Source organism: Heptranchias perlo, chromosome 11 (genome assembly GCF_035084215.1).
Source record: "Heptranchias perlo isolate sHepPer1 chromosome 11, sHepPer1.hap1, whole genome shotgun sequence".
Classification (NCBI taxonomy): Eukaryota; Metazoa; Chordata; class Chondrichthyes; order Hexanchiformes; family Hexanchidae; genus Heptranchias; species Heptranchias perlo.
The window spans coordinates 55548359-55573005 of NC_090335.1; the positions used below are offsets into that span (position 1 = coordinate 55548359).

Below are 24647 nucleotides of genomic sequence, written 5' to 3' on the forward strand. Positions count from 1 at the left end.
CAGCTGCACTGATACTGGTGTAGGCATATACCCATTGCAAGTAAATTGCCTGACTAAAGGAATTCCGATGGGATCAGGTGCATAATTGAGCAGCGTTGAAGAAGTCCTGGTCCCCCCTTGTTACATTGGCTGAGTGGGATCGTGGATTTTTGGCTTCATTGTGTTTTATATAAACAACAAAAACTTGCATTTGCATTGATATCATGAGTCCTCTCTGGTTAGCTCTGCACAAGCTTGTCCTCAGTGTCAGCAGGTGTAAGTAGGTGAGATTTTTGTAACTAGACAAGTACAATGTTGTACTGTTATGCATGCCTGCCCAAAATGAGGGCCACTGAACCTTTGAAGTAAATGTGGCCCTTATTACTGCAGACACCTACATTTTTAATTAGGTCATATTTGTGTGAGCTAATCACATTAATTCAGGATATTCTATTATTGTCTAGGCACAGGGTTGTTAATTGGGTTGTGCCTTGATAAACTACAACAACTTGCATTTATATAACACCTTCAACATAGGAAAATCTCCAAAGGTGCTTCACAGAAGCATAATCAGACAAAAACTGACACTAAGCCAAAGAAGGAGATATTAGGAGGGCTGATTAAAAGCTTGGTCAAAGAGATAGATTTTAAGGAGGATTTTAAAGAAAGAGAGAGAGGTAGAGGTGGAGATGTTTAGGGAGGAAATTCCAGAGTTTAGGGCCTAGATGGTTTAAGGCACCATCGCTAATGGTGGGGTGAAGGAAGAGGGGGATGCGTAAGAGGCCAGAGTTGGACAATCGCAGAGTTCTGGAGGGTTGTAAGGCTGGAGGAGATTACAGAGCTAAAGAGGGGTGAGGCCATGAAAGGAATTGAACACAAGGATGAGAATTTAAAATTGCAGAGCACAAGGGTGATGGGTGAACGGGACTTGGTTCAAGTTAAGATACAGGTAGCAGAGTTTTGGATGAGCCCAACCTTATGGAGTGCCAGAGGATGGGAGGTCGGCAAGGAGAGCATTTTAATATTCAAATGTGGAGGTGACAAAAGCATGAATGAGGGTTTCAGCAGCATATCAATTGAGGCAGGGGCGGAGATGGATGACCCGCATCCTACCTGCACACAGTGCAATTAGTGCAAGGACAGCTGAATAATTACTTAAACAAGTGGACTCTGGAAAATCCTGCGAGGTTTGCACTTGGGATGTGTGCGCATACTTCTAGTCCTGCCGCCATTGCGTCCCGACTGAACAATTAGCCCTTAGGAGTCAACATTACCCCCATCCTTCCATTTACTTTCTCTAATACGCCCTGCAAACAGGACACCACCACCCCATCACTAGTGCCTTTAAGAGTATATACAATGATCCATTAGCAATCAACAACAAACATAATACACAGTCATTACACAGCATCCACCACATTTCAAACTTTAGCAATGTATAAAAGAATTAAGAGCCATGAGAAAACATAATAAAGGTATTCAAATCACTGCTGTTCATTTTGCAAAAGCTGCTCAATAAACAGAGGACTAGATTTTCCATGTTAGTGAAATTGAGGCACATCTTTGGTATGGAAAGTCTTCCACCTGCTACAAAGATGCGCTCCTGACCCCAGCCAATCTTCTGGACTTGGGCCATTAAGGTGTGCTCCCTGATCTCTGCACAGGAGTTTGGACGGATTGGGGAGGGGGTTGGGGGGACGTTTTCCTGCAACAGGCATAACAGTGCTGGCAGCCTCCACCCTACCGTAAAAGCAGAATTTTATAAAATGGAATCCCTGTTCTTCTTCGAATAGCACTGTGAAATCTTTTACATCCATCTGAGAAGGCAGCTGGGGCCTCGGTTTAACATCATGTCTGAAAGATGGCACCTCCAACAGTGCAGCACTCCCTCAGTACTGCGCAGGAGTGTCAGCCTAGATTTTGTGCTCAAGTCTCTGAAGTGGGACTTGAACCCACAACCTCCTGACTCAGAGAGTGCTCCACTGAGCCACGGCTGACACCTAGAATCATTGTGACTTGCTGGCTCCTACATAATTTCGTTATGCAGAAAGGGTTGCTACTTCCTGAAGCTGAGGGTGTCACGAAAAGTTAGAAGAAGAAGAGGATCCTCCATCTCCACATCAAGAGGAGGGTGCACAGGAAGGAGAGGAGAGCCATCACCCTTGGCTAGGGAAAGGAGGAAGCAACGTATAGATGAGTGCTTTCAGTAAATAAAACTTGAGAAATAAAATAAAAGTTTCCCTCTGCCTGTTCCTCCCCCTATCTGTAAGAATATTGGAAATAGGGAAAAATTGACATATTTTTCTTAATGCTACTAACCATCATGCTCTGCAGGCTGTGCTGCGTATTTTGCTGAATTGTAATTTGTTAATCTTTGCCTGTTAATCTTTGACTGACCCGTGTCACCCTCCTTGCTAGACATGACAGCTGCGTGATAAAAGAGGAACAATGACCCAAAAAGCAGAACAATAATCCAAAGATAACAATGAGACCAGAACCATGAGACAATGCAATCAAACAAACTGGCCATCTTGAAAAGGACCTTGTGGTTAGATGAGTCATGTTAAAACAAGCTGCCGATCTTGAATTTTTTGAAAAACAACTTTGTTAATCTATAAGTGCCTTGTGAGTGTTGTTCCATATTTGGTGTGAGTTTCCTGCCGTGGGGACATAAAAATCCAATGTCTTTTGAGCTCAGGGCAGAGGAATCAACAAAGACCATCCAACTGTCGAAAGAACTCTTAGCTGTCTGAGGACAACACCGCAGTGTGAAGAACACCTGACTATCAGAAGACCACCTCACTGTTGGAAAATGTGAAACGACCATGTCGCCAACTTAATTACGACCTTTGCCCAGAGATCAAACGGGGTAAAATTGCTTTGATCTTTGATGTCTAAATATTTGATGCTTTTATATGTTTGATTTGATTATTAATAAATGAGACATTGATTACCAATTGATGTCACATCTGAATCTGTTACTATCCCCCTCTGCATGCATCTCGCACCATCCACAACTGCCTCACAAAGACCTGAATTCCCAAGGCTTCTGTACTTTGGTTGGATAATACAAAAGTCACAAACAGTGTGTTTGGAATTGACTGTAAGTATTGAGGAAAAAGGGAATTTCCTAAATCGTAATTTTCAAACCACAAAAGACGAATGGGTTTAAATGGTTAAAAACACACATTATTGCCCAAATCTCAAGTATTGTGTGTGATGTTGCATGGCTTTCACAGTAACAATAGACATATTGGCCCCAATATTAGCGGGGAGGTGGGAAATGGCAGCGGGGGTGGGGGGGGGGCAATTGGGCACGTGGCAAATCCGCATGAACCAAACTTACCATTTCCAACGCGATCGCACGTTGATTGATAGTGGTTAATGTCCTCTCCGGGTTTTGCGCCCGGCAGCTACCTGATTGACAGCTGGCTGCCATCAGGAGCTGCAACACGAGGTGGGGGGGGGGGGGGGCAAGAAAGAGAGGGAGCCAGACGTCATCTGGCGCTGGAACGGGAGACCAGGGTTGTGGGGGGGGGGAGAATGGAAGATCCGGCACTGGACTGGAAGACAGGGGTTGGGGGGGAGAATGGAAGATCCGGCACTGGACTAGAAGACAGGGGTTGGGGGGGAGAATGGAAGATCCGGCACTGGACTGGAAGACAGGGGGTGGGGGGGAGAATGGAAGATCCGGCGCTGGACTAGAAGACCGGGGGTGGAGAGGGGAAGATCGGTGGGGGGGAGAGGGGAAGATCGGGGGGAGAAGGGAAGATCGGGGGGAGAAGGGAAGATCGTGGGGACATCGGGGGAAGATCGGGGGGACATTGGGGGATGATCGGGAGGGTGAAGAGGGTGACATTGGGGGAAGATTGGGAGAGTGAAGAGGGGACATCAGGGGGACATCAGGTGGGTGAAGAGGGGGACGTCGGGGGAACATTGGGAAGGTGAAGAGGGTGACATCGGAGTGGGAGATATCAGACATCGGAGCAGGTTTCAAAGGTAGGTCCATTTAGTGTTTTCACTTCCTTGCATGGCTTTTTATTTAATTTATTTAGTTTCTTTTTCCCTGATCCGGCCCTTCACGCCTGGGCGTGAATCAGAAGCGGTGGGCAAGCCACCCAGGTAAGTTAAAAATCTTTCTAATTCCTTCATCTGTCACAGGTAAAGTGCCTTAAGTACCACAATGAGGCACATTTGGCTCTTTAACTGTCATCCGACCGGCTTCAATTGCCAGCGGGACTTCCGTTATCGGATCGTCCGCGCGCACGCAGGTGGGTACCCGGGAAACTCGGAAGTTGGCGGGTTGGAGCTGGCTTCCGAACCCGAACGGGATCTGCACAATTTTCAGAGCCCCCCGCCCCCAACGCACCTGCATTTGCCTCCTAAAATCACCCCCATTGTATTTGGATCGATATTAATAAATGTGAACTCGTAAAATTAGAAAGTTTTTGTTGTAGAGAAATCCTACTCATTCTAAACATGAATGCAGGGCAGAGTTTCCGCTTTGGGTGCAATCGGGTAATTGCGACCAAAATGCGTTCGAAATTGTACTGGTTAGGTGACAGTTCAAGTTTCTGATAAAATTCATTTCCATAATCACAAACATAAAATCTTCCATGAACCAGCGCAATCAGGCAGTGGAATAGAACATAATCGTTTGGTTTTTTTCCTTCCCATTAAAAAATATTCCTTGATGTATTTAAGAGTGGTAACTTGGTGCATTTTATTAATACAACTGTAAATATTTATCAGCAAAAATAAGCATTTTTAATAAGGGTGTCCAGTCCGCTACCTGTAAGCAATCTGATTTAAAATCACTGAAAATGACTTTAAAAAACTATACTGAACCATTTAATAGTTCCATTGGTGTACACCAGTTTCTTAGTAAATTAAATATTTCTTGATTTGAAAAAACTTTTAAAATGTGCCTGCTAGTGCCTGTGCGCCTAAGAAAATTAACGCAATTTGAAAAGCCTTCCCGAACCAGCGCAAATGGGCGGAATCTCGCAATGTCGACCGGGGGTGTGGCCAGTTTTGTGGGCAGGTCCTGATTTGGGCGAATTCAATCTTAAACCAGTGTAAAAGATCGCGGAAAACACCAACGTAAGTGGCTTTGGGCGTAACTCACTCACGTTTAAAATTCCCTGATCTTTAGCGCTGGTTCAGCAGATTTCACTGATATTACTAACAGAAACGAACGGAAACGAACAGAAACTCTACCCCGAAGACTGTACTCGAAATGTTATTATGTTCTGTAAATAACTAATAAGGCAATTAATTACACTTCATTCAAAAAACGAGTGTTGGCAGCATCAAAGAATTACTCCATACTCCCTCTAATATATGAAATCTCTAATCTACTAGTCATTGCAACAATTTGTATTTCTCTTACCTGTACGAGGTGAAGGCTCTACAGTTACATAACCCGGACCACTGGGTAATATGGGCTTCTTGATGTTGACTTCACTGAAAATGTATTATTATTGTTGCATGTTAAGTCACTGTATTGTTTTCATGGGAGGAGTGAATAGCTCATACAGTTGGAAGTTTAGAAGTACAATTTCACTTGTTCTATTCCTCAAGATTCTAATACCTAAAGCTTTGGTTTAAAGTTAATTCAGTAGAATGATTTTAGATATCACTCACATTCTTGCTGGTCAGCTGCAATAACAAGACTATCAAGCCGACAATTCCCATCCCTCCATTAGTTGGACGCATCTTCTTGGTAGGGTGTGGGGTGTGCCTTAGGCCCACCAAGGAGATGTGCCCTTGACCTTAGCTGACTTTCTCAGGGTCATTAGCACATTGGAGCTGGCTACCCAGTCTGTGGCAGGGAATCCTGCCAAAAAGATGAAGTTCTGGCACAGCAGGTCTCAGGTGCCCATAACATTGTGGGGTTGTAGGTAGCCTCTGTGCTGCCTGTAAAATGGGATTTTTTTCTTCAAAAATTGTGCTTTTCCTTCTTTGGCCTGTACCAGGTTGTGCTAATTTGGTGATTACAGTGCAGTAGCTGTCAGCTTTGGCTTGGTGGTAGCAATCTTGCCTCTGAATCAGGAAGTGGTGAGTTCTAAGCCCCACTCCAGGACTTGAGCACATATGTTAGGCTGAGATTGCTGCTTTTTAGATGAGACCTTAAACTGAGGTCCAACTACTCTCTCAAGTGAACTAAAAGATCCCATGGCACTATTCGAAGATGAGCAGGGGAGTTCTCCCTGTGCCCTGGCCAACATTTATCCCTCAATCAACATTACTAAAACATATTATCTGGTCATTTACCTCACTGTTGCTTGTGGAGCCTTGATGTGCCCATATTTGGCTACCACATTTCCCTACGTTACAACAGTGACTTAATTTCAAAAGTACTTCATTGGCTGTGAAGCTCTTTGGGATGTGCTGAGGATGTGAAAGGTGCTATATAAATACAAGTTCTTTTCTTTCTAGTGATTATGGTACTGGACTAGGAAGATTTGAGTTCAAACTCCATGACGGCAACTTGCAAAATTGCATTCAATAAATCTAGTGATTTATGAGATAGCCCCAGAAAAATGACTATGAGAGCTACTGATTCTTATAAAGACCCAACTGGTAGACTAATGCCCTTCGAGAGAAGGAAACCTGCTACTCCTGCCTCCACATGACACCATTCATACTCTTTGTGATTGATTCTTAATGCCTTCTGAAGTGCCCTAGCAAGCTAATCAGATGTTAACAAAACTATTGCTAGAAGAAGCCCTACAACTGCATTCTCAGGGCAACCAGGATGGATAATAAATGTGCCCTTGCCAGCATCACCCACATTCTGAGAACAAATAGATAAAAAGAACTGGGAGGAGGAGGAGAAGAATGTCAATGTGAACTGGGCCAGGAAGTTAGAGGGCAGAAGACTCTTTGAGTGGAGGAGGGAGATGGTTAGAGGGGAGAGTGCCTCTGTGAATTTGGGGAAGATGATTAGAAAGAGAAATGGATAAGCATTTTTGTTCAATTTTCATTGTGTGATCAACTCGGTGAAATGACTTCAGTGTCAAATAAAAGTTCTTTGTAATCACTGTTGTCTAACTCCTGCATCTAACCTTGTTAGAAGGAAAGGGACCATAAATGCTTAGACGGAATACATAATATACATTAGAATTGACCAGATTTGTACTGGACAGTCAAAGTGCTTTATCCTGTCTGTGACACATGACTTTGTATCTTCCTAGAAATGTATGCACTAGTGAGTATGTGTGCAGAGCAGGGGACACTATTTCGAAGAAGGGTGAAGAATTTTAAATTTGCTGCCAACGCATTGTTAGCAAAAAGGATTGGTTGCAAAACATGACTAAGGCTTGCAGGTGCAATTTTCTGATTCCCTCTCACCCATACTTCGCCTATGGATGTGTGAGAGTGGTCTATGGTGACTTGCCCATTGATATCCCTTCCCTCACTTTGAGGAAATACTTTCCTGTCTCTTAAATTAATGAAAGTTCCAATTGAATGCCATGAAAATGGTTCAAATACTCTAATATTCTAGGATTTCCCATGTTCAGATTTTTGAACTGATATTCCAGTCTCTAGTTCTACGTCTCATATAAAGATCACAATCTGCGGACAGAAAGGAAGATATAAATAAGAAAATGTTAAGTGACGTACCTTTGGAAATAATGACTTTCTTCTCCAATTAAGAGCTTCTGCTCATAACCTCCCATCTCATGGTTGATACGAGCAGAGCAGGGGAGCTTCTTTGGTTTATTACAGAACCAGGGCTCCCCAGTCCTGACATCAGTAAAGTTACAGAGCGGTTTCGTTTGAGGCAAACAAAGATTACACACAGTGGTCTCTGAAGCAGCCCCTAATTTGAAGGTACTTTTAAAATACACTCTATCTGGCCAATCTTCACGTAGCCTTTCAAGTACTTGGATCCCTTCACTGGGATGAACCAAGGAAACAGACACTTCAACTTTCCCTGGCCAAGATAAATTAAAATTGATATAGTAAAATCCATTTTGGTTATCTATGACAGTTCCTGCTGAACCAGCTTTTAAAGCTGGGGTGTGGATCCGGCCTTGGAGATAGTCACCCCCATATTGCTTTGGGTGTCCTTCAAAATCAAACATACGCAGCATCACTTGTAACTGATCTCCAACATAGAAAGTCTTTGCAGAATTTAAAATAACAAAGTGAACATGTGATGGGTCGCTGCTTTTCAGAAAGGGCACAGCAGGGTTGGGTGGCTTTGACCATTCAATCATTTTCATAAGGAATGTTCCCTCTAACCTCTCTTCAGGGGTGAAGCTCTGATTCTGGTAGCCACACTGCAACAGTCTGTGTGTCCATGGAATCCTCTCTGGCTCCATTTGCTGCTTCTTTGTGGAATAAAACTTTAGATCTGGGTAAATCTTCCAATTTATTTCTGTTCCATAGTTTGAATAGTTATTATACTGTGAAAAAGAACAACTTTTTTAATACAGTAAATATATTTTTCTATTTACAGTTCTTAGTGGCTACTTTTCAATATACCACGTCCTTCAGTCAAGAACCCCCCACCCCACCTTCAGCCAAGAAAGAAACAAGAAACAGTGCTTCAGAATAAAGATTTCCTCAGGGTTGAAGACAATTCCATTCCATGATTAAAAGGTGTACACTTAAATACAGCAGTCTGTATTTAAGGTGTTATATTCTCAATGGACAGAAAGTCATAGGTAGTGACCTCTGATTTTCTGATATTTGCTGCTGTTGTGGAAGTTCCCTGTCATCAGCACTGATTTGGAAGATCAACCCCACACTGTCCACCTCAATAGCCTTCCCTAGTATTTTACTTCACAAGTTTATCACCCTCTCATTCCACTTGACCCTCTTAGTTTTTATTTTAAAAATGCGTGCCCCTTCGTATTTGAACCCATAGTCATTGTGAACAATTTGCCCAGCACAACTTTTCAATTTTCTTCAGAATCTTAAAGGGCCTGAAATTATCTCATGGGATGGAAACATCTGAACACTTAATGTTTTTTTAAAAAACTTACTGCTGGAGCATAAAACCAGCATTGCAGATCAGCGCCCCTCATAGAAACCATCCAATTTTCCTTTCTATTCAAATAATTTCAAACAAATGCATTTGGTGATCATATTTTATATCCCATGGTGTAACATCAGGGCTGAAAACTTCAACTAGTAGAGCACTGTAAGGATCAAGGACTTTGCTGCCAGCACTGTGTGTTAACTCAGCCTACATCACCAGTACAGTTATTAGAAAAATTAAATAGAATTTTAAAATGTACGAGTAGGTGTGACTGAATAACAGCAATGTTATTGGCCCAGAATTTACACTGTAAATCAAGCTGTTTCATGCACCGATCTTCCTGTGATGAACTTACTCCAAAATTTCCTGAAAAAGTAAATTGAATGTGTGCAGTGAGCATAATGGTGACCTCAGAAACGGCGCAGCCAATAGCTACCCTATCAGCATCATTTAACCAGATCAATATTGGCATAATCTGAGTCATAGAATTCTGAATTTTAAATCCTTTTACTATAATGAACATGATCACTGTCAGAAAATTGTTTGAGTTTTGGACACACTCAACTGTTGTATTCAGTAGTCAGGAACATTGTAAGTTACAGATGTATTTTTTTTTACCATTTATTTAGAATATGACATTAGTAATTTAAGTTACCTAAAAAGTCTCTGATCGGACAAATGGGGGAGGGCAAAATTGGGCCTCATTTGGCAAGAAGGTCCAATTTGGCGGCTATGTCCCGTGCCCCAAGGACATCTGAAATTCGTCCAACGCCATATTGGCTCGGGCAATATTCACGCTTCCCTAGCGGTTTCCTTAAACGGGCGTTATGCCCCTTGTATATGGTTGTGAGGGGACAAACGCCTGTTTAAGGACACCTCTCTGAAATTGGTCAGAAACTGAGTGGACCATGCGCCAGCATGCTCTGCTCAGTTTTTTCAGTTCCTTATGCGGCCTAACCAGCGGTAATTAAAGGTAAGCTTTTTCTTTTTAACTTACCTCAATGTGGAGCCAGGAGGAGCAGGACCGCTCCTCCCAGGACCTACCCGGGGGCCACCGCCAGCATCACAATGGTCCAAATTGGTCCAGAGAAAACCGGTGAGCTGCCTCAGGAGACTCAACAGATGCTCACTGGAATTATTCCGATAACGTCCAAGGCCCAATTTCGACCGAGCCTTGGGCCTCTGGCTTCTGGTGTGCGCTGCCCGTCCAAAAATGAACCCAAAGAAATTTCTCCCCCCTATCACTTTTATTAATGGTATGAACACACTGGGCACACAATATACACTGAGCCTAACACACAATGAGGTGTTTTGATGGGTTTAGTTAAGAACTAAAAATATCAAGAAAGAGCGGAGATTTTAATTTACTTTAATCAATTATTTTGAACTCACAAAATTTAAATACATTCACCTGTGCTGTTATTTTTCAGTCTAAGTGGTTGTGGTGAGAAAACTGGTGTAAATCCAGGAAATTTGCATTCGCCACTGATTTAACTGGGGGACAGAGCTATGATAATCAATTTTGCACGGTTTCGGCCAGGGTATTGGTGGAACGGTGCAAAGTTCCAGGAAATTATGGCGCGGAGCAAATAATGGCGTAACTCACTTACACCATAATTTCCTGGGGCTTTTATGGCATAAAACAAACCCAGTGCCACAGATGCGCCATTCCAATGGCACAAGTCTCCAAGAAATTCTGGGCCATATGTAGTGCACTCATTGTAGCCAAAAACAGAAGGTGACAAGCAGACTGAAGGATTAGACCTTTGGTTGGCTATCCACATACAATGCGCATGTGTACATTACTGTTTAATTATATACTAGGAAATAAACTGGAAAGAACATTCACAATTCAAAAGGTTTCAATTTAGGTAGTTTTATCTTTTTTAACAAGCAGTTCAGTTGCTGTTTGAACTGCAACACTGAAGTAAATATAGATCGAGGGTAGTGAAGTGAAACTGCATGTGAGAACACTAGTAAGTGGTGCCACGAAGTGAGAGGACACAGATTCAAAACTCTGCTCAAATCCCAATCTAAACCTTACAGTGGTGCTAGCAGAGGCCGCAGAGCCTACTTGCAGAGCAGAATGCGAAAAGAAAACAGACAAATCAATAGAAAAGAAAATCGGGCGAGGTGTAAAACGGGCTGCCGACGCGCTATGAGCCCATTTCATGCTACTGGCAAAGACCAATTTCATCCCCAAGGTGCCCTTGTTCGACCACTATTGAGCATCACTTAACAATTGGCCAAAGTGGGCACTGGCAGAAATCTCTGCACACACTGCATTGCACATATGCAATAACAGGAAGAAAATATGACCCTCACTTAAAGAGACAAAAACATGGTTCCACTGATGTCTTAGCGTTAAATACATGGATGGGAATATTACCTCCTCCCACCCAGCCGGAACCAGGGAGTTAAAATGGATTGGGTGAAATAGCCTTTCCTGCTCGTCTGGAATTTCAATATCCCTGATTTTTCAAATGCAGGAGTCTAATACATTTATGAAAATCAGGGTCCTATTATGTCACTAGGACCCAGATGCCATTTCAAGTACGGTGCCCACAGCAGCTGCCCCGACAAATGACATCTGGTCAGAGGACTGAAGATGCCATTCCGGGTAAGTTTAAAACGTTCTTTTCTGGGGCCAGGAGGAGCAGGGTGCTTCTCCAGGCCACACAAGGAACGTGTAGACCTCCCCTGCCTGGATTCCCCGCCCCCCCCCACACCCCCTTTGTGAACTGCTGACTGCCCCAGAACCCTTGTCGCAATTACCCCGTATTTATTTTGGGCCCGGCGGGGGGGGGGGGCGGGGGGGCCTCCACGCTGCTCAATTTACTGCCTCCTCCCAACAAATTCCCAGCTGTTTTAGGTCAGTAAGTTGGCCAACAGCATGTCAATGAGGCGCAGTGTTTAAAATGGGCTGGGCCTTCCGCTGCCGCTCTAGGATCAGCTGGCCACTTATTGGGCTGCTTCCCCCATCCAGGAGTTAAAATTCCCACCACTGGCTCTGGAAATCCACAGCTGTTGCGGCACACTCTCACCATGGGGTCTGCGGGAAATAAGGCGGCAGGGCTGGCCTTAAGTTGGGACCTAATGTAGTATTGGCACAGGTATGTCTTGTCTCACCAGGTGTACCTTGCTGATATCTGGAAGAAGTAGGACCCACCAGGACTGGACCCCCGCAGATCAGGAGAAACAACTGTCTTTATTTTTAAAGCATTCCCCTGACGCAGGAGGCCAATGGGAGCAGGTTCATTGGTTGTCCATGGGGGTGGGGGGAGCGGTGGGGACCTGACACCCTGCGTCCAGGCCAGCAAGTTTCTGGCATTTTTGGATGACATGGTCCCACCAGATGCATGCCCTTTGAATATACCCTCCCATAGTTAAGTGGGTGTATTCTACATCCCCTGTCACATTCAATGGGATATACTGGAAGTGCTAAGGGAGATCAGGGAGCTGGTCGAACAGCTCCTGAAGAATCTCCCATTCTGGTCTGCCAGAGTTGTGGATGAGAGCCTGCATAACTGAAATGGTAAATCCTATGGACTGCATCTGAGACAACCCTCGTCATTACTTTTTATATCTCCAGACTTGATTTCTCCAGAGCCCTCCTCATTGCCCTCCTGAGTCTACCCTACACATACCCTCCAACTTGTTCAAAACTCTGCTGCCCACAACCTGTCCTGCAATAAGTGCTCTCACCCATTACTCCCTTCCTTGCCAGCCTCTGCTAACTTTCTGTCCCCATTACATTAAATTCAAAATCTTCATCCTTGTTTGCAAGTCCACTTTGACCTCTAACTCTGGCCTCCTATGCATTCTTTAGACCCTCCAACCACCATCAATGGCAGAACCATCAGCTCTCTGGAACTCTCTCCCTAAACTCCTCCACCTTGCTAATCCTCCCCTCACCTTTAAAAGCCTCATCAAAACGCATCTTTTCAACCTTGCCTCTGGTCATCTCTCCATACTCATTTGCTACTGCTTGCTCGTGTTTCTCCTCTATGAAGCACCTTGGGATGTTATCTATGTTAAAGGCACTACAAAAAATGTTGTTCACTTTTCAGTGTTTGCTGGATTCGTTGATTTCTTCCAGGGCAGCAGTTTTTCCAGGCTATGAAAGGAGAAAAGAAATCAGCCAGGCCTCCCACTCTTGATTGCTATGCAGTGAACGCTGTTGGAAGTGTATGGGTGGGATATCCAATGAGGAAAAGATCAGGTTCAGTTGTGATGCTCTACTCCCTTATTCCCTGTCAAATAGTTTGATGACAAACACTGTCAAGACTCACACATGGAAAACGGTCACTTGGGTAAGGCACTGGATGGAGACTGCTGCCCATGGAACAGGATCCCAGCAGAGGAAAGGAGGATAGAAAATTAGAGGAGAAAATTGAAGAGAAAATGAAAGGAAGAGGAGCATATACCAGGGGGAAAAAAACAAAAACAAAACATGAAGACCTTACTGATGCTTATCATTTGGAATGCATGTTCAGCGCACATATTACATTTTTAATCACTGCCACTTCACGCCTTGTTTGACATACTGGTTTCCTCTGAACACCACCCATAATTCTTACTCTACACACCTTTATGTGATGAATGACTATAATCAGCAACAGCAATGACATCAGCACCAACAGCACGAAAAGGAACAAGGGTATGGAGCAGGGAAGGAATGATTCTTTTGTGGGTTTTTCATCCATACTTGGAGCTCACAGTGCACCAGTATTATCAATCAGTTTGGTCAGCACTTTCTGCTTCATAATTCTGGAAAAAAAGCACAACCAAGAAAGTTAAGCACTGAATAAACCTGAGGGCATTCTTGCCATCTGATCTTCCATATTGTTTTATATTTTACTTATACAGCAACATGTCAGCAAGCAGCATTCAAGCAGCAATGTGTCCATTAATGTCAGGCTGCCAAAGCAAGAAATAGAGGAGATGGTGAGGGGAAAATTTCCTGAGAACATTGAAAGCAGAAAGTTTGACCATTTTTTGTAGTAAAGTAGTGGCCACAGTGAAGATGGGGGTAATCTGTATTTGTTCTCATGCATGACCGAGAAATTAAGAACATAAGAAATAGGTGCAGGAGTAGGCCATACGGTCCCTCGAGCCTGCTCCCCCATTCAATAAGATGATGGCTAATCTTCGACCTCAACTCCACTTTCCCGCCGGATCCCCATATCCCTTGATTCCCTTAGAGTGAAAAAATCTATGATTTTGAATATACTCAATGACTGGACATCCACAGCCCTCTGAGGTAGAGAATTCCAAAGATTCACAACCCTCTGAGTGAAGAAATTCCTCCTCATCTCAGTCTTAAATGGTCGACCCCTTATCCTGAGACTATGCCCCTAGTTCTAGACATTCCAGCCAGGGAAAACAGCCTCTCAGCATCTACCCTGTCAAGCCCTCTCAGAATCTTATATGTTTCAATGAGATCACCTCTCATTCTTCTAAACACCAGAGAGTATAAGCCCATTTTACCCAATCTCTCCTCATAGGACAACCCTCTCATCCCATGAATCAATCTAGAGAACCTATGTTGCACTGCCTCTAAGGCAAGTATATCCTTCCTTAGGTAAGGAGACCTACTGTACACAGTACTCCAGGTGTGGTCTCACCAAAGCCCTGTACAATTGCAGCAAAACTTCCTTACTCTTGTACTCCAACCGCCTTGCAATAAAGGCCAACATACAATTTGCCTTCCTAATTGCTTGCTGTATCTGCATGTTAACTTTCTGTGCTTCATGTACAAGGACACCCAAATCTCTCTGAACAAGAAGCGGCAAATCAGAAGCAAATGCAACAATGAACACTTCACACTATTCAAGAAGATTAAAAACAAATTAAATTGGTTAAAAGACAAATAAAAAGTCATTCTAACTGTGGAGTGTGCGAATGGTAGCATGATAGCCTTACATCCAAGTCACAAGACTAATTTCACTCATGAGGCCATGCAGATAATGGCCACATGCAATCGTTTCATACTTTGACCACCTAGTAAGGACACTGAGGGGTAGATCTTGACTTTATGCAATAGTGTAATATGGGTGATAGTGAATTGGCATCCCTTTTTACACCTCTCCCCATTTTTATTTCCGTTGAAGTCAATAGAAATAAAAATCAGGAGAGATGTAAAACCGGCTGCTGATTCGCTGTGTCCACAATGTACTGTGTCCACAATGTACTGCGCCCACAATGTACTGCGTCCACAATGTACTGCGTCCACAATGTACTGCGTCCACAATTACTGCGTCCACAATGTACTGCGTCCACAATGTACTGCGCCCACAATGTACTGCGCCCACAATGTACTGTGTCCACAATGTACTGGCTTTTGCCCCATTCAAATGGGTGCCCAGCTCAAAACTGGGCATCCATGAGGCGCTGTGGGCCATCAGCAGCAGCAGAATTGTATTCCAGCACAATCTGTAACCTCATGGCCCGGCATATTCCTCACTCTACCATTACCAACAAGCCAGGGGATCAACCCTGGTTCAATGAGGAGTGTAGAAGAGCATGCCAGGAGCAGCACCAGGCGTACCTAAAAATGAGGTGCCAACCTGGTGAAGCTACAACTCAGGACTACATGCATGCTAAACAGCGGAAGCAACATGCTATAGACAGAGCTAAGCGATTCCACAACCAACGGATCAGATCAAAGCTCTGCAGTCCTGCCACATCCAGTCGTGAATGGTGGTGGACAATTAAACAACTAACGGGAGGAGGAGGCTCTGCAAACATCCCCATTCTCAATGATGGCGGAGTCCAGCACGTGAGTGCAAAAGACAAGGCTGAAGCGTTTGCAACCATCTTCAGCCAGAAGTGCCGAGTGGATAATCCATCTCAGCCTCCTCCCGATATCCCCACCATCACGGAAGCCAGTCTTCGGCCAATTCGATTCACTCCACGTGATATCAAGAAACGGCTGAGTGCACTGGATACAGCAAAGGCTATGGGCCCCGACAACATCCCAGCTGTAGTGCTGAAGACTTGTGCTCCAGAACTAGCTGCGCCTCTAGCCAAGCTGTTCCAGTCCAGCTACAACACTGGCATCCAGCCGACAATGTGGAAAATTGCCCAGGTATGTCCTGTCCACAAAAAGCAGGACAAATCCAATCCGGCCAATTACCGCCCCATCAGTCTACTGTCAATCATCAGCAAAGTGATGGAAGGTGTCGTCGACAGTGCTATCAAGCGGCACTTACTCACCAATAACCTGCTCACCGATGCTCAGTTTGGGTTCCGCCAGGACCACTCGTCTCCAGACCTCATTACAGCCTTGGTCCAAACATGGACAAAAGAGCTGAATTCCAGAGGTGAGGTGAGAGTGACTGCCCTTGACATCAAGGCAGCATTTGACCGAGTGTGGCACCAAGGAGCCCTAGTAAAATTGAAGTCAATGGGAATCAGGGGGAAAACTCTCCAGTGGCTGGAGTCATACCTAGCACAAAGGAAGATGGTAGTGGTTGTTGGAGGCCAAGCATCTCAGCCCCAGGGCATTGCTGCAGGAGTTCCTCAGGGCAGTGTCCTAGGCCCAACCATCTTCAGCTGCTTCATCAATGACCTTCCCTCCATCATAAGGTCAGAAATGGGGATGTTCGCTGATGACTGCACAGTGTTCAGTTCCATTCGCAACCCCTCAGATAATGAAGCAGTCCGAGCCCGCATGCAGCAAGACCTGGACAACATCCAGGCTTGGGCTGATAAGTGGCAAGTAACATTCGCGCCAGATAAGTGCCAGGCAATGACCATCTCCAGCAAGAGAGAGTCTAACCACCTCCCCTTGACATTCAACGGCATTACCATCGCCGAATCCCCCACCATCAACATCCTGGGGGTCACCATTGACCAGAAACTTAACTGGACCAACCATATAAATACTGTGGCTACGAGAGCAGGTCAGAGGCTGGGTATTCTGCGGCGAGTGACTCACCTCCTGACTCCCCAAAGCCTTTCCACCATCTACAAGGCACAAGTCAGGAGTGTGATGGAATACTCTCCACTTGCCTGGATGAGTGCAGCTCAAACAACACTCAAGAAGCTCGACACCATCCAAGATAAAGCAGCCCGCTTGATTGGCACCCCATCCACCACCCTAAACATTCACTCCCTTCACCACCGGCGCACTGTGGCTGCAGTGTGCACCATCCACAGGATGCACTGCAGCAACTCGCCAAGGCTTCTTCGACAGCACCTCCCAAACCCGCGACCTCTACTACCTAGAAGGACAAGGGCAGCAGGGGCATGGGAACAACACCATCTGCACGTTCCCCTCCAAGTCACACACCATCCCGACTTGGAAATATATCGCCATTCCTTCATTGTCGCTGGGTCAAAATCCTGGAACTCCCTTCCTAACAGCACTGTGGGAGAACCGTCACCACACGGACTGCAGCGGTTCAAGAAGGCGGCTCACTACCACCTTCTCAAGGGCAATTAGGGATGGGCAATAAATGCCGGCCTTGCCAGCGACGCCCACATCCCGTGAACGAATAAAAAAAATAAAAAAAATTCAAATAGTAGCGAGTTTTCTGCCTGTTTCCCATCTGTCTTCTGGAGACTCTAGGGAGTGTGTCTGGGGGTGTTGCTTGGCTGGCCCAGGATTTGCAGCCAGTATGCCCTCCGAGAGGCCTAGGGAAACTCACACTTGCTTAGAGGGTTCCCTACTGGGCCTTAAGAAGGCCGCAAACAGCTGAGGGAGTGAAAGTAATTGATCCCAGAAGGGATTGATTAACTAATAATGGCCAGAATATTCCTGCTGTGGCCATAAAATATGTTTTTAAAAAGTTCCTTTTTAGCTTGTAAAGAGCATCTGCCTCCCCCAATCTAGCCGTCCAGCTCAAGTATGAAAATGACTCTGTCCCCGCAATTTGCGACAGGGTCTAGGGTGTTGGCTCCAGATGGACAAGACTGCCACTCATCACACTTCTGAAATCTTGGGGCCTCACAAAAAAAGGATAGTTGGCAACAATGTTATTGAACTTCATGTTTCACCAAAGAACAAAGCATACTCCCCCAATTTGAAATAAAATGATTCATATAAATAAATGAAACTCTGTACATCTTTGCTAGAAATAAATGTAGCACATCATAAGCTTTGAAGACAAAAGGGCTGGTTCTACTATTTACTATGAAAAGATGAAGCTATGGGCTCGATTTTAACTCCCGGGCGGGAATGTGGTATTGCAAACGGCATGCCCGTTTGGGAGACGCAGCGGTCGGGGCTCATTAGCAAGCCACTTGCTAACTTCCCTACCAAAACGGTGGGAAGTGGCTGCTCGGCCGTTAAAAATTGGACAGCAGGAAGCCGCCGCCAAATAGTATTTGTTTGATAAGGTTGCTCACATCTCTAATTATTAACCTTGTACAATATTTTGCAAAAAATATCTGCCCACAAATACCGTGCTGCTCTTATATCTCATTTTATTTCTGGAAGTAATTGTTGTAACTCTTCCTTCCTTTTTGCTGAAATTTACCGTTATTTCTTAAGAAGTCTTGTTTTCTTACCAATTTTATTTGTCCATTCTTCTGGGGTGCAGTTTCTGGCACAAAGTAAGTGAGGGGAATCCCAGTTGAGGGAGTAGGGAGGAAGCCCAGGGCAGGGGAGACCCATCACTGCTCCCCCACTTAGGCCTCGGGTTAAAATCGCAGATATGATGTTATCGGAGCCCGCTCTGCCTATTTAAAGAGGACCCAGCCAGCAAGGGGCAGGTGTCATTGCTGCCTGAAATTTAGAATTGCATTCGGCTGGATCGGGGCAAGAAAGCAATGGGTAGGTCCCTCTCTCCATTTTAACTCCCGCCCTGCCTTGTTTCTGCCCAATAGCTCGGCTCCTACCTGTTATTTATATTTGCAATACATATTTTGCAGACTTATGAAAAGAAAGTCTTTCTTAACTTGACCTATGCTCATCTCCATGCTTGCTTTTGCACCTCAGCTGCTGGCGATTGCAAGTCACCACTGAGTTTCTCATTAGGTATGGCTTTCTGGAGAAGAGAAAGCTCAGGCGACATATTATTCAATAGTTGAGATGCTTAAGGGAATAACTAAATTGAACTCCAATAATATGTTCAAGATTGCTACAAACTCTAGATTATGGGGACATAGGGTCAAGCTTAAAGAGGGATAGTTTGGTTGTGACTGTTTTACATAAAGGGTGCTCTAGGATCATAATTCAGTCTGGTTGATACTTTCTGCTTCTTAAATCTGCAGAAAAAAAAGCACAATAAAGAAATCTAAGCACAAAGTAAACCTAGGAACATCAGAGTTCACATACTTGTACAGCTTGTACAGCAACACGAAAGCAAATAAGCATTCAAGCAGCAAACTGTCTGTTTACGTCAAACTGTGACTATCTGCCGTCATATTTTTACCTTTTTAAACAGTGAATATCTTTACAAAAGATTTTAAAAATTGACATAACCATAACAGGACAAGATTTGACTCCAACTTATTCAGCCTTGTACTTTCATTCAACCATCACTAAAGCTGAAAACTTAAATAGTATTTGTTTGGTAAAGTTACTCACATCTCTAATTATTAACTTTGTACAATATTTTGCAAAAAATGTCTGCCCACAAACACCGTGCTGCTCTTATATCTCATTTTATTTTTGGAAGTAATTGTAACTCTTCCTTCCTTTTTACTGAAACTTACCGTTATTTCTTTCTTAAGAAGTCTTGTTTTCTTTCCAATTTTATTTGTCCATTCTCCTTTTGCACTCCTTCAAACTTCAGTGAATGAATGCCCCCAAATGGTTGATTTAAAATATTTGTTTCCTATTTCTGGGTCTTACAGGAGAAATATCTGGTTTCGTGTTTATTACGTTCAGTTAACTGTCACACTGCCCTCTGAGCTCTAAGTACTGCTATCAGTTTCCCCAAAACTTTCCATTACGGTGGCCTCGCTGGCTGTTTTATGGTTTACTGATACTTGAGCAAAACAAGTAAAGGAACTGGATATCATAACTTGTAGCAGTTAAAGATAAAAATAAAAGCATCTGAATTGACCTCAACATCAAAAGAATAGTAACACCAAGAAAGTTAATCTGTTAACTGAACAATCTTGCACACAAAGCCAGAAACCACATTCTCCTTGCGATGTGAACACTAAAACCTTACCCATTACAGTTCAAAATTGTAATATGCAGTATTGCCACCACTGACAGGATATTTCTAGCATCTTCATTCCAGGCCAAAGCTAGCCACAGGAAGAGGACCAGCATGAGCAGCATGCCAGTTATAATGAAACAGCAGTGCAGAAAGTTCGGGGGTAAGTCACTAACATCCTTGAAAAATGTGAATGTTTACAATCATGCGATCTTATCCATTTAAGGTCATTAACATCCCAGTTGAAATGGCTTCCACATTCCAGTTAGAATGAAGTATATGTGGTGCAACACTGCCAACCAGCTGGTGCAGTAGCATATAGCACACAAGGATCACAAGACAATAATCTCAGAATTAATAGGTTCAGAGAAAGCCATCTGATGTTGAGATGTGCTGTCTTTGAGATATATAAATATGCACTGTTTTCAGTAGTTTTAGGAAGGTGCACTCACACTTGTGCTTTCGAAGAAGTGACTGAGCAATAATAGGAGGACATACAATTAATCAGAATGTCTGAAGACTGTAACCACTCATACTACTGTAGATGATCCATCCCATTACAACTTCTTCATCTCCCACTGCTTTTCTGGTGTGCCTGCCCAAGAGTTGTAGAGCTTCCTCCTTGTGCCTACATAAGGGCCAGAGAGAGGTCATAGAGTCACAGACACATCAAACATGCTGGGGTCAATTTTCATCCCCTCCGCTGGGTTGGAATGGATGGTGGTACACTGAAGGTCACAGAATAGCTTACTGCCCCATTTCTGCCAATGTCTGAGCAATTATCAGTTTAGTGGGGCCATTCATATGAGCAGCCCAGGAGCCCATCGAAAACAAACAGGTGCCTCCTTAGCGTATGCAAATCAGGATCCTGTGGTGTACGTAGGACCCTTATGCAATTTTATAAGACCATAAGAAATAGAAGCAGGAGTTGGCCATACGGCCCCTCAGGCCTGCTCCGCCATTCAATCAGATCATGGTTAATCTTCAACCTCAACTCCACTTTCCTGCCCAATCCCCATATCCCTTGATTCCCTTCGAGTCCAAAAATCTATCTCAGCCGTGAATATACTCAACGACTCAGCTTCCACAGTCCTCTGGGGTAGAGAATTCCAAAGATTCACAACCCTCTGAGTGAAGAAATTCCTCCTCATCTCAGTCTTAAATGGCCGACCCCTATCCTGCAACTATGCCCTTTAGTTCTAGACTCTCCAGCCAGGGGAACAACCTCTCAGCATCTACCCTGTCAAGCCCCCTCAGAATCTTAGATGTTTCAATGAGATCACCTCTCATTCTTCTAAACTCCAGAGAGTATAGACCCATTCTCCTCATAGGATAACCCTCTCATCCCAGGAATTAATCTAGTGAACCTCTGTTGCACCACCTCTAAGGCAAGTATATCCTTCCTTAGATAAAGAGACCAAAACTGTACACTGTACTCCAGGTGAGGTAAATAGCTGAGGCCCAAGCACCAATCCTTGCGATACCCCAATAGTTACAGCCTTGCAACTTGAAAATGACCCATTTATCCCTTCTGTCTGTTTTCTGTCCGTTAACCAATCCTCTATCCATGCTAATATGTTACCCCCAATCCCATGAGCCCTTATCTTGCATATGTGGCACCTTATCAAAATATATAACATAAGAACATAAGAAATAGGAGCAGGAGTAGGCTGAGTCGGCTCTGCCATTCAATCAGATCATGGCAGATCTTCGACCTCAACTCCACTTTCCTGCTCGATCCCCATATCCCTTGATTCCCCTAGAGACCAGAAATCTGTCTATCTCAGCATCCACAGCCCTCTGGGGTAGAGAATTCCAAAGATTCACAAACCTCTGAGTGAAGAAATTCCTCCTCATCTCTGTCTTAAATGGTCGACCCCTTATCCTGAGACTATGCCCCTAGTTGTAGACTCTCCAGCCATGGGAAATAACCTCTCAGCATCTACCCTGTCAAGTCCCCTCAGTATATTATATGTTTCAATGAGATCACCTCTCATTCTTCTAAACTCCAGAGAGTTTAGGCCCATTCTCCTCAACCTCTTCTCATAGGACAACCCTCTCATCCCAGGAATTAATCTAGTGAACCTTCGCTGCACCGCCTCTAAGGCAAGTATATCCTTCCTTAGATAAGGAGACCAAAACTGTACACTGTACTCCAGGTGAGGTCTCACCAAAGCCCTGCACAATTGTAGTGAGACTCCCTTACTTTTGTACTCCAAACCCCTTACAATAAAGGCCAACATTCCATTTGCTTTCCTAATTGCTTGCTGTACCTGCATGCTGACTTTTTGTGTTTCTTGTACAAGGACACCCAAGTCTCTCTGGACACCAACATTTAATAGATTCTTATTATTTAAAAAATACTCTATTCTACATCCACTGGTTCCCCTTTATCTACCCTGCTAGTTACATAGAATCATAGAATCATAGAATCATAGAAGTTACAACATGGAAACAGGCCCTTCGGCCCAACATGTCCATGTCGCCCAGTTTATACCACTAAGCTAGTCCCAATTGCCTGCACTTGGCCCATATCCCTCTATACCCATCTTACCCATGTAACTGTCCAAATGCTTTTTAAAAGACAAAATTGTACCCGCCTCTACTACTGCCTCTGGCAGCTCGTTCCAGACACTCACCACCCTTTGAGTGAAAAAATTGCCCCTCTGGACCCTTTTGTATCTCTCCCCTCTCACCTTAAATCTATGCCCCCTCGTTATAGATTCCCCTACCTTTGGGAAAAGATTTTGACTATCTACCTTATCTATGCCCCTCATTATTTTATAGACTTCTATAAGATCACCCCTTAACCTCCTACTCTCCAGGGAAAAAAGTCCCAGTCTGTCTAACCTCTCCCTGTAAGTCAAACCATCAAGTCCTGGTAGCATCCTAGTAAATCTTTTCTGCACTCTTTCTAGTTTAATAATATCCTTTCTATAATAGGGTGACCAGAACTGTACACAGTACTCCAAGTGTGGCCTCACCAATGCCCTGTACAACTTCAACAATACATCCCAACTCCTGCATTCAATGTTCTGACCAATGAAACCAAGCATGCCGAATGCCTTCTTCACCACCCTATCCACCTGTGACTCCACTTTCAAGGAGCTATGAACCTGTACTCCTAGATCTCTTTGTTCTATAACTCTCCCCAACGCCCTACCATTAACGGAGTAGGTCCTGGCCCGATTCGATCTACCAAAATGCATCACCTCACATTTATCTAAATTAAACTCCATCTGCCATTCATCGGCCCACTGGCCCAATTTATCAAGATCCCGTTGCAATCCTAGATAACCTTCTTCACTGTCCACAATGCCACCAATCTTGGTGTCATCTGCAAACTTACTAACCATGCCTCCTAAATTCTCATCCAAATCATTAATATAAATAACAAATAACAGCGGACCCAGCACCGATCCCTGAGGCACACCGCTGGACACAGGCATCCAGTTTGAAAAACAACCCTCTACAACCACCCTCTGTCTTCTGTCGTCAAGCCAATTTTGTATCCAATTGGCTACCTCATCTTGGATCCCATGAGATTTAACCTTATGTAACAACCTACCATGCGGTACCTTGTCAAAGGCTTTGCTGAAGTCCATGTAGACCACGTCTACTGCACAGCCCTCATCTATCTTCTTGGTTACCCCTTCAAAAAACTCAATCAAATTCTTGAGACATGATTTTCCTCTCACAAAACCATGCTGACTGTTCCTAATTAGTCCCTGCCTCTCCAAATGCCTGTAGATCCTGTCCCTCAGAATACCCTCTAACAACTTACCCACTACAGATGTCAGGCTCACCGGTCTGTAGTTCCCAGGCTTTTCCCTGCCGCCCTTCTTAAACAAAGGCACAACATTTGCTACCCTCCAATCTTCAGGCACCTCACCTGTCGCGGTGGATGATTCAAATATCTCTGCTAGGGGACCCGCAATTTCCTCCCTAACCTCCCATAACGTCCTGGGATACATTTCATCAGGTCCCGGAGATTTATCTACCTTGATGCGCGTCAAAAAACTCTAATAAATTTGTCAAACACGATTTCCCTTTCATAAAACCATGTTGACTCTGCCTAATGGGCTTTCACTGGGTGGGAGTGCGTGCTGCACAAGCCAGGCCCCGTGGAACTATACATAGAGAGGCCTAACCAGTCGTCCTTAAAGGGATTGCTGGAGGCTGCTCTGAAAACTGTGAAGGTAAGGATTTTGAGTGATTTTTGTGGGACCATTCTAGCCCCAAAAAAATCATCCGCCTGCTGCTGGTCTCTCCTCCCCCGGCTATCATCTGCCTCCCATTAACAGAATTTAACCACTGGAGCGTGACACCCAGGAGACGGGAGATTTTAACTCCGGGGCCTTAATTTCATGCCCCGATACTAACTCACGAAGCCATTGGAAATTACGTCACCACCAGTGGGCAGGAGTCGAAATTAATGGAGGGGTCAGGCTGCTGCTGGCGACCCATGAAAACAGTCCCCGTCAAGATAAATCCGGAATGGTGGGAGAATTGGGAAAGTCCACGATCGAGGGTGGGGGGGGTGCCAAGGTACTTCT

General features: G+C 44.3%; 1 protein-coding gene across 5 annotated transcripts in view; it reads right to left on the minus strand.

Annotated features, from left to right (window-relative positions):
• The window catches only part of LOC137327361 (NXPE family member 3-like), a 60089-nt gene that overhangs the window by 13268 nt on the left and 22174 nt on the right, over positions 1-24647 (minus strand). The window contains exons 1-5 of one of the 5 annotated variants that reach the window (XM_067993076.1): positions 20104-20227; positions 13564-13744; positions 7609-8396; positions 5372-5445; positions 2299-2406 (exon numbers count right to left, since the gene is read on the minus strand). In XM_067993076.1, the coding sequence (XP_067849177.1) occupies positions 2299-2406; positions 5372-5445; positions 7609-8396; positions 13564-13680 (1087 nt within the window). In that variant the 5' untranslated portion in view covers positions 13681-13744; positions 20104-20227. The other 4 variants (XM_067993074.1, XM_067993077.1, XM_067993075.1 and 1 more) reach the window with 4 other exon arrangements.